The sequence below is a fragment of the Temnothorax curvispinosus genome, unplaced genomic scaffold (genome assembly GCF_003070985.1).
Source record: "Temnothorax curvispinosus isolate PA1 unplaced genomic scaffold, ASM307098v1 QBEX01015513.1, whole genome shotgun sequence".
Lineage (NCBI taxonomy): Eukaryota > Metazoa > Arthropoda > Insecta > Hymenoptera > Formicidae > Temnothorax > Temnothorax curvispinosus.
In genome coordinates this window covers 1-11,164 of record NW_020225293.1, presented here as the reverse complement: position 1 = coordinate 11,164, position 11,164 = coordinate 1, and the positions used below count along the sequence as shown (strand labels likewise).

General features: G+C 37.9%; 1 protein-coding gene across 5 annotated transcripts in view; it reads left to right on the top strand.

The window, feature by feature from the left end:
• Positions 1-10,009, top strand: part of LOC112465776 (synaptosomal-associated protein 25-like) — a 48,396-nt gene extending 38,387 nt beyond the window's left edge. For 3 of the 5 annotated variants that reach the window (XM_025033502.1, XM_025033500.1, XM_025033498.1), the window contains exon 7: positions 3,968-10,009. In XM_025033502.1, the coding sequence (XP_024889270.1) occupies positions 3,968-4,030 (63 nt within the window). In that variant the 3' untranslated portion in view covers positions 4,031-10,009. The remainder of the gene's footprint in view (positions 1-3,967) is intronic. The other 2 variants (XM_025033503.1, XM_025033499.1) reach the window with 1 other exon arrangement.
• Positions 10,010-11,164: the final 1,155 nt, after the last annotated feature.

Sequence of the window (11,164 nt, the reverse complement as noted above, 5' to 3'; positions counted from 1 at the left end):
TCGCTCTCTTTCTCTCTCTTTCTTACTGCTAATTCTGTGTATATTATTATACTATGTGATAGATTATATAAATTGATATCTCGAAAACTATATGCATCGTAGTTTATAACATTTCTGATTTTCTGAAGTTTCGCCAATTATGTTTATGTTATGACTTTGACGGGTATGACTTTATGGTTGTTTACATTACTTGAGAGCTGTTTTGGTTTGTTTCGCGTGGAAAATGTATGCGCGGAGGCAGCAAGTTAAAAATGTTGAAAAAGTTGGTAAACTTTGGAGTCGCAAAAAATCCTTTTGGTATATGTGTTTTTTATCCAAAAGGAACTTATTCACAAAGTTTCACCTAAATCTGAGCATGTTTTCGGAAGTTTCGCCGCGTTCTAAATTCCCGATCAATTAGTCTCTAAATCTTGAAATTAAACCTATTCTCAAATCTGTGACGTCATCAATTATATAGATATAAATCTAACGACATCTTTAATTGAATCGTAGGACATTGGATTTTCTGCAGAAAAATTAATTCTTAATTTAATAACTAATTTTTAATTGCTCGAACTAGTAATATGTACTTACTTAAATGGACATGTACAAAATGTAAATTTAATTAGTTATAATTATTGTTACGGTCTGAAAGATGATCAATGTGACTTCACTGTTTGCATATGTGTATTAGACTACTGTAGGATGAGCTAACACATGTCTCGAATATAAGTATATACGTGAATTTCTATGTCACAATGCACAAACTCAGAGCGATGCACATCACGTTCGTCATCACTTTCGCTTTCTTATGTGTCTTTCGTTCCTTCTTTCCTTCCTTCCGTGCTCCTTCTTTCCTTTTTTCCTTAATTCTTTTCTTTCTTCCTTCATTCTATCCTCTCTATTCTTATTATCACGTGATTCCAATCCGGGCAGGTCTCCGTTGTCGCCTTTCGCATCTTTTTTTCTACAAAGATGCCCAAAAAGCAACGTAATATGAGCTATGCCTAAATTTTTCGGTTTTCTTAACGCAATTTTCGGTAACGAACTTTAATCCTAAATGGTAAATATCTTAAAACATATTTGAATAACGAATAATAAAAGAAAAAACAAATTTGAAAACTTGGTTCTTTAAATGTTCTCTAAATACATAGGAATAGTTTCTCTTTGATCTGATTGTTCTTAAGGGGTAACTCTAGAGATTCGAAAAATAGAAGAATTTTTTATGGTTAAAAGAAAAAGTAAATAAAAAATCTATTTAAAGGACTTTATTGTACATATCTTAAAGTATATGAAACAATTTTTTATTTTTTAAATGGCGGCGCTGGAGCCTTGTAAACGTAAGCGTATTATTGCGGGAGGTGCTCCGGAGCTTGCAGCATAAGTGTCGCAAATTTTGACCTGTAACAAAAAACAAAAATTTTTCATAATCTGCATGATAATAGCTAGAGAAATACGTAGGGGATTTTTTAAATATTGCTATTTCTATGAAAAACAATATTTAAAAAATCCCCTACGAATTTCTCTAGCTATTATCATGCAGATTATGAAAAATTTTTGTTTTTTGTTCCAGATCATGCGGCAATATTATGCTGCAAGCCCCGGAGCACCTCTCGCAATAAAACGCTTACGTTTACAAGGCTCCAGCGCCGCCATTTAAAAAATAAAAAATTGTTTTATACACTTTAAAATATGTATAAAGTTCTTTAAGTAGATTTTTTATTTACTTTTTTTAACCACAAAAAATTCTTTTATTTTTGGGCCTGTAGAGTGGTGTTACCCATTAATTATATCGAGCTTTATCAGAAACATAGAGATCAGGTAACGAAATTTAAAAAAATTAAATAGGCGAGTCTGAGACACGCTTCTATTCTTTAGGATTAAAGTTCCCACATGATCGAAATTGCAATTTGTAAAAGGGCAATTTCAAGATCGATTCCAAGACTCCGTGAAATTCCAATCAATTTCGTTGCAACGCAAGATTGCATGCTCACGCACATGCATCGCACGATTTAGCCGTTTCACGATTCCCGCCCTCCCCCATGTCTTAAGTATCGCACCCTTATTCCACGGTTCTTTGCCGAAATTCTCCGGGCCAACCGCGCTACTGGTCGATCGTCCCTTCAGCACATGCTTTCTGTGTTCTTCTTGTACTTGCAATTACTGCACTACTCACGCGTCTAAACAAGCTTCGGATTTACCGCTCCTTCTCTTTCTATATTTTTTTCTATCTCTTTTTTACGAAAGTCTTTCTTACCGAGGAACTGTGGTACTTTCCATGAGTTTTCAACATGTCGTAAAAAAAATGTTTAATAGGACGATAAAAGACTTTTATTTTGATTCGAAGACAGAGAAGTGAAAAGTTTTACAATAAGATTACGGAAAAGAGTTGATACAATCGTTAATCAAATCTCTTTGTTTAATTATTGAGTTATATATTATTCAAATCAAAATAATATTTACATTAGAAAATGGGCAAGTTTGTTGCGAGTATACACTTTAAGTCCGAGTGTGTTATATTAGCTGAAGCTCTTCTTATACATTTCTTTCCGTTTTAAATCACGTCATTTAACACGATTGAATGTATTAACTTTTAATTAATACGATTAAACGTGTTAAATGACATAATTTAACACAGAAGAAACATGTAAAAAGAACTTTAGAATGACACAAATGTGTCATTTTTAGACGTTTATGCGTGTAAAAATAACACACTTGTATTGCAATGTAATGAAGTAAAATATAGCGATTTATTAACTTACAATTAGTGTTCAAACGACGTGACAATTCTTTAAATAAAAAATTCTTTAAATTCTTTTTTTCTTAAATAAGAACGGTTGAGAACTCGTGTTATCTCTAATTTTTTACCATAGTCCTCTTTAGTAGATCCTAGACAGAAAAGAGACAAAGTTTTCTGGCTATAAAACGCTCCTCGAACGATCAATATGTATTCATATTCATAACTTACGGTAATGATATTTTAATCATTAATTATCTGTCATTACCTATTGCAACGCGTTGCTATTGAACTTGCAATCGATCTTGTCATATGATACGTATTTACCGCATATGATACTCGCAACGTTTACATTAACCCAAATTAAACGCGCGAATCAATAATCGATATTCAATAGCAACATTTTCCCTTCAACCTTCAATATTTATTTAGACTAAATTTATGCAAAATTCTAAATTTATATTGAATTATTTTTTCTTCGCGCTTTCTACTTATTCCTTTTTCTTCTTATTAACAACTCTTCGCTATCTTTTCTGTCCTTTGCTGTTGAAATTAACTTTTTTTTTTGTGGTAACATCATTCTTTCAATAATATTACCGATATTGACGGCAAATATTGATTGTTTGAGGATCTTCGACATTTTAAAGGCCATACGTTTTAAAATATAAATGTAATTCCGAAAGAACATCTAATTTTCCATCCCTTATGTGTAATCTGTATAATTTTTATGTTAATTGGATAATGTCGAAAATATGTGGTCCGCACAAAGATTATTATATAATTATGGTCTTTAACGGGATGTCATAGTGGTGTACAATCTTGAACAGTCCACGATTAATGAATGAAAGGTTTAGAGACAAATCAGACGGGAAAAGGAAACAGGCGAGAGATATCAATCGAGTATAACTTTTCATTTTATTACCATCGGAATTCAAGTGCAGATTCCTTTTGAATGTAACGTCGCGTAAAATTTGTATATGATGTATCAGTTATCGATCGTATCGTTACATAATGATCAGCTAGCTGATGATTTTTCGTAAGCGACTAATACAGTGAGGCTCGCTACGATCTAATCGAGCGAGATGTAAAGCAAGGATACCGAACGGGGGTTGTGAATCTCGTGCGGAACTACAAAACCCGACGCGACGAGAGATTGTGCACCACTCGCCGGTGAACTTAAGCCGCACAACCGCTTATCACGCCCACACCCCACACACCTCTGTGACCGAAACCCGAACTGATAATCCGCAGGGCGAGTCGAATGAAACGAGGATAGCCGTGGCGAACCAACGTGCGCACGCCCTGCTCAAGTAAAATGCGTCTTCTGTCTGTCTCCATCCGTATCCGCCTCCTCCGAGCTCTACAAGTTGCATATCACAGAGACGCCGTTTCGAACAAAAAAAGAAAAGAGAAATGGAAATTATACCACGCGTACTCTTATGTGTATTATACGTAGGGAGGCCTGACATTCGGATCTCGGGGCTGGGATTATTCGAGGCGCGAGTGAAGGAATAGATGTTAAGGGGGAATGCCTACCTAGAAAGTTCGAAAAAATCGATTGTTCAATTTTTGCATTCCAAGCAAGGTGGAGGACTTATATCATAGACCTGGAATCGATGATTCTATGTAAGTTGAAAAATTTCGCGATTTATTCATTGCTCAATTTTCAAACGCGTTTTTCTCGAAACCATGTTAAAAATCGGTGACCAAAATATCTCGGCAACCGCTGAACCGATTAATTTAAAATTTCTAGTGGTTATTCTATACATAATTATCTAGTCTTTGTCGTAGGATTTTTTTTAAAGTGACTTAGTTTTTTTTATCGGCAAAATAAACCCGAATTTTTCTCTAAAAATCGCTATTTTAAATTCAAACGCCCGCCATTTTGTCAAAAATCGATATTTTCAAAAACCCCTACGTCAAAGACTAAATTATAGTGTCAATTTTAATAATCTTTTTGGTTTTTTTTATTCTGATGATTACAAATGAAATGGGAGTGGTCACCGCGGAGGACCTTTTTTTTTGCGGCAATCGACAGAACCCAAGAATACTCCGCCAATATTGAATATTTTTTAATAAAAAAAATTTAACATATTCTTAAAAGTGTGTACTTTCATGTAGAAAAAATACCAATACCATAATTCATATAGGTTTCCTTAAAAAAATTTACAAAAATTGCCTTTTTGTCGCGCTTCTAGGTAGGCATTCCCCTTAAGTGCTAAATTAAAATCCACGCGCTTAGGTATTAGTCATCGAATTGAATTATTTGAATGTTGATTTATCGAGTAGATTTAACGCATAGCATTGTATACGCGCGCGAATATTATATTATGCTCGATTTGCCGTGAGTTACGTCACCGTACATCCGACTATAATATTTAATTAATCAGAATGGCCGAGGGGATGATAATATTACAATTGGAACGTGATATCTAGCTGTCGAAACGTTTGGAATATATTGGATTATTCGAATATTCTCAGCTCTGCGAGTGAGTCCCCCGTCCATCATCCATTCCCTTTTTGCTATTTTCTCGTCGTTGCCTGGACACCAACCCGATCCGCAAGCAACCTATGCAACAACGGAAAACTACCACCACCAAATATAACTACCACTTCTACTTACTTCTATCACCATTACTAAGCTCTCCGTCGATATGTACGACGATATCTATACAGTGAACAGCCGCTCGATAGCCGCGATACACGAAAGAGCTTCTTCGTGGGAATGGCCGATCTGGTATTTGCATAGCCGGGATCGCGCGAGGAATATATCTTGCCAGTACTCTCGAAACTCGTAAATTCGCGAAAAATCTTTATTGAGTCAAATGCAACGATGGTCTCGGGGTTTGTTTTTTCTTGGTCAGAGAAAGATCGGCTCCAAATTTGTCAGAGAGAATTCGTCGCTATAATAAAATAAACTCGAAGTGCACTTCGTGCATCTCGAAGTCGATAGAAGGGAATTTGTCCTTTTAATAATTGCTGCAATTAATAATTAACTTAATTGCGATCTAATATTCCTAAATTTTATTCTTCATTGTCTGAAGAATAATCCTGGACGATTTATAAATTATCTCTCGAGGGATATTTTATTTCGACAAGGAGAAACGTGATATACTTATGTATCGTGGCTATCGCAAGCGGTAAGAGCATCGCACTGGGATGTGTCATCGCTTCCCATTGTTATAACACATGTTGTTACAAGACCCATCACACGTGCTGTCATTCTCGTTGTGATTGTGTCACGAACGGGCGTCATCGTCGCTGTCGCCGACGGCTCCTGGATACTCGCCGCGGCCATGTTGGAATGTAACGTCAGAAGTGAGAAATGTCACGTTGAAAATTCTTGCATGGTATTTTCAAATAAACAGATATTTGCTTAAAATAACACTACAGATCACTTCAGTACATTTCAAAAATACTCCGAGCTGGATCCCTTTCTCTTGACAGTTATTAAACAACCGTAAAACGAATGTGATACGATGCGGGATTATGCGCAGGTGCATGACTAGGTTTCGTATTACATTCATTTTGCTGCTGTTTATTAATTGTCAAGGAAAAGGGATAGACCTACCCTAATCTCGGAGTATTTTCAAAGTGTGCTGAAGTGATCTGAAGTGTTGTTTTAAGCAAATACCTTTTTATTTGGAAATGACATACAAGAATACTCAACGTGTCAATTCTCAACATTTCTCGCTTTTGACGTCACAGTCTCGCAAGATGTCGGGAAAGAGCCCAGTAGTGCGATTCTCGTTATGCGTCGTTATGTTCTCATAACGACAGTTGCGCAGCTTTTTTATTATATAGTATACCTACGCAACTGTCGTTATAAAATAAACGCACATAACGACAGCATAACGAGTTACAGAATCGCACTACATGAGCCTTAATTCTTTTGAACTCCCGGTATCGGGACCGCACCGTTCTCTGTCAGTCGCTTTCGCTCCGATGTTCCCCGAGGTTGATCAGGTTAACACGCTTGACACGTCGCGAAAAAGCAGAAATTTTATCCCGACGGTTTGCGCGGAGCCGCACGACTCAAGTTGATATGTTCGCGACCGTATCGACTATTAGCCGTGTACGGTGTACGCAGGGAGAAATGAGCCTGAGAAATGAGCTTCGGGATTCTTGGAGAATTTCTGACACGTAGTCTTCCTGAAATCGCGCACGAATGGAAAGAGATTTTGCGGCGGAAACTTAACGCTTGTTTGACGCGTGAAAATAAATCTCGCTATAATGACGGACGGTGTTTGCCGTAAATAATTTCAAAATAATCTGCGATGAATTTATGAGACTATTTATAAAAATTTATCAAAAGAATTACGCCGATTATAAAAGGGATATTAAAACAATACCTACTCACAATTTTATTTTAAGTTTTTATTTCTCAAAAATAAAAGTTTCAAATGTTTTATCTGATAAGCGGTTTCGACGGAGTAAACTTATTTGCTAAACTAAAAAGATGCTCTACTGGCACCGACGATGACAGGGATGTATGTATTATATTTAAGAAAAATATTTTTAATATTTGGAAAATTTATAAGAGAGATTGGAGGTGCTTCGATTTAGATTCCAAATACGAAAGTGCTTCAATGTTATCACTAATAATAATAATTGTTTGCATATTATTCTCTTTTTTTTAACATTGCGGAAGAAATCTTCCTCTCTGTTACTACTAGAAGTTAATCTGTTTTTCGAGTATCATGACATTCTTACAGTATAAATAATTTACTTCTTTCAAAAATAGGTCTTTACACAACTTTATGCATTCTGGATCGAATTTAATTTAAACGGCGGTAAAAAGTGACAGAAAGAATAAAAATCCTACTACATTAAATAATTTTTAGATAAAGATAACATTCCAGCAAACACAGAATACACCGAGTGCGCAATTTGCTATCAAATTGCGCACTCGGTGTTTTCTGTGTTTGTTGGGATGATTTTTTAATCTAAGATGAAGATGAATATATTTTGTATTTTTTTCGTGTAAATAAGATAATACATGATTCTATTTCTTTATCTAGATGATCATCTGGATAATTTTATCTAGATACTGGCAAACACTGAATGATGAATTATCCGATGTTATCTTTTTTGTTAGCAAGATAGGAAAATATCGAATAAATTCGCAGCTGAAACGGAAATATCAACTAGCAAACGCGTCTCGCTGTCGCTGCTTCGGTGTGGCGGAATAGAAATCAATTTGTCATTATAGCGAAGTAATTTTCGAATGAGATTCTTCTTAACAAGCTTTTTTTTATTCGTCCCCGGCGTGTAACACGAAATTCACTGCGTCAGCGCAAAAAGGCTCCGCAGAACATTTCATCAAATTGACATCCCCGCAATCGACCCCCGTTTCTTCGCGCGCTAACGAAAACGCATCGACGTTACGAGCGACAAATTTTCCAAGAATCTCTCAGTTGTCGTAAAATCCTCAAGAGAAATAACGATTCCGCAGCGTTAAGCTGTTCCAATCCCTGGAAGAGCTTCGATCCGCATCGTCGATCGACCCTCGTCGTTCGCAGCTTGCATATATGACAATGCGTTCTTGTTTTTTCTTGTTCTTTGACACGCAGGGTGAATCAAACGAGACGAGGATACAGGTGGCCAACGAGCGAGCCCATCAACTACTCAAGTAAGCGGCCACACTCTCTGTCGACTATCCGCGCCCCGTCGGCCGCCACGAGCGTCACCACCATCACCCTCCACCACCACCAACAACAACAACAACAACAACAACAACAACAACACAATAGCAACAACAACAACATCGACACCAACAACAATCAGCACAATTACATTCGACAGTCTACTCGATCGTTTACTCGCGATCTATAATCGCGTTACGTCTGTTAGAACGTTGTTTTTTCGTTCATCTTCACCGATACCGAGTACCGGCCGGTACTTTTCGAGCTCGGTATCGTCAGAATATGTAATACTTAATGAAAATACTTAACCCTAAACTTGACTGAGTGGATTCTGTAAACTATAATTCTCAGAATTTCGTAATGTCCTTTTTCGTTCGTAATAAGAGATCGTTTGAATCACGCGTCACATCGCCATAGGCGTCTAAAAATCATCGCGACGATATGTAAAGGGACTTGGGATCTTTGGGACGTTTTTCGGATTTTTGGCACAGTTTCTTAAGCTATATTATATTAAATTATAATACACTCCGCGAACGATAATGCCGAGAAAATCGACGTGAAAGAAAAATAAACGCTGAATTGGTTGTCGGTGAACTGGTGAGTATCTGCTCTGCATTTCCTTCGTATAACGAAATTTTTTTACTTTCTTAGCTTTCGCAAGTTTAGGGTTAATATACGAAGCAAATTCGCACGTTACAAATTCGGAGATTCTGACTTTCGGCTTCAGATCTGACCGTACAAGTCCGGTTCCTCATTTAGCGTCGAAAACATCTAATTTAATTTTCCATCTTTAACCTTACTAATTCACATTTTGCAACTAAAAATTAGATTTAATCTCCGAGACGGGCTTTTTGTCTTTACAATGGCAATAATCCGCCGATGCAGAGCTTCGAAGATTCGAGGCGAATGTTTCGAGGCATTTAGATGTGGCTAATCGGTCATCAAAGCTGGATTAAAAACGGATCTCTAACTTAAGATTAACGGAACAGTCTTATTGTACCGATCACAACGAAGAAGCCGATGAAATCTTTTTCTAGCATGGCAAAAGCGTCGAGTTATCGCGTAGTTTAAAAAACGGAAAAAACGCTAAAATCCAATCTCCGGTTCGGGAACGAACAGCTTCGTTCTCTATGCCGGCAGAGTTAGCGCGTTGAACGATGGAACTTAAATAAAAATTAATACACGCGCGCACACACACACACACACACACACACACACACACATATATATATATATATATATCTTTCGTTAGTCACACACACGTACATACACGTACACATACCGGGAAGATTAAATGCACGAAAAATTGCAGCAATTAATTCAATTCTCTCGGTTTAATCGACTCTAGACAGTAGGACGGGATTGTATCGAAAGCGCAAGAAACAAACGGAGGGGAAAAAAGAGAAAGGAACAAGATAATAGTACAAAAATTATTACACTTATCTCCCGTTTAGAAAAAACATTTCGAGTACAAGCTTTATTTATTTGTCTCATCGTATATTGCCGCTCTCCGCGATTACAATTTGCACTCGAGGATCACCCTCGAAGCGTGTCAACGATCCTGTCTACAAACGAAAGAAGCAACATCCTAATCTCCCTCTCCCTCGAGTCTCCCCCGAAACACAAGGGGGGACCCTGCGTTGTTTTCCCCCTTGATCGATTACGCGTATTCCCGAGGTCAGTATTGAGTAATTTCGAGAGCGTTTTGCGAATTTCGCCGGGTGTTCACGTACGATAAGTACGCGAAGAGATCACGGCGACACTTGGAGGAGGAAGGGAGCGGAATCACGAACGCGAAGGACGAGGAAGCAGGATGAGAGAGAAGAAGAAGAAGGACAAGTAGAAAAAGAAGAAGCAGAAGACTTATATGACGAGATCGAAGCAACGAAGATAACGCATTCAGCCACGTTGATTATTAGGAGTCAGTTGAAGCTGCAGATAAAGCGAGGTCTTCTTTCGTCGTTTTTTTTTTAAAGCTCGACTCGCATTCGACAGCTCGTAGAACGTAGGTGTTATCTCCCTTAACCCTCCCTTGCCTCTATCCAATCCAGCTCACCCGCCCTGTCCCTTAATTCTCCCCTTTTGCGCCAATCGCGCCGAGATCACAGTAAGGTTTAACTCCAAAGAAAGATTGTACATTACTGTATTTACACGAGGGCGACGTACCTACCTTGTTAAATCATACGATGAGGAGAGGAGGTCGGTAGAGAAACCTGACGCAGCTCGAGAATTGACATCCGTCGGTGATCCTGAACAACCTGGATCACTCATGATCCTGGAGTGAACCTTCGTGAACCTTACTAAAACAGCTAGAGATAGCGAGAGGTTCTCACGTAGTGAATTTCTTATTGGTATCGCGACAATTTTTAAGAGGTACGCCAGGGCCGGGGTAGAGTAATTCATCGATATAGTTTTGTAAATTTGCTAGTCCACCAATTTGTCACAAATTACGAGATCCGAGTATCGAAGTTTTTTGCACCTATCGCGACTTTTCCTCCTTTTTAGCGCGCTGTGCACTTTTGAGATGCCAAGAGAGCAGACAATAGCCAACGGGTGTCGATCTCAAGCGGCGCGGCTAGTAAGGATCGAGCACAAATAACTGGCGTAGCCTTTTCGATTTCGCTTGTCCTTTGCTTTCTCTCGGAGAGGGAAAAAATGCCCTTTGAACGCTTCGTCGAACGAATGTGTTACAAGAGGAGTGAAAGGGTTCGTATGAATTCCGAGAATGAGAGAGAGAGAGAGAGAGAGAGAGAGAGAGAGAGATTGTGCTACGACGCGAGATTATTAGGCGTATAGTGATCAC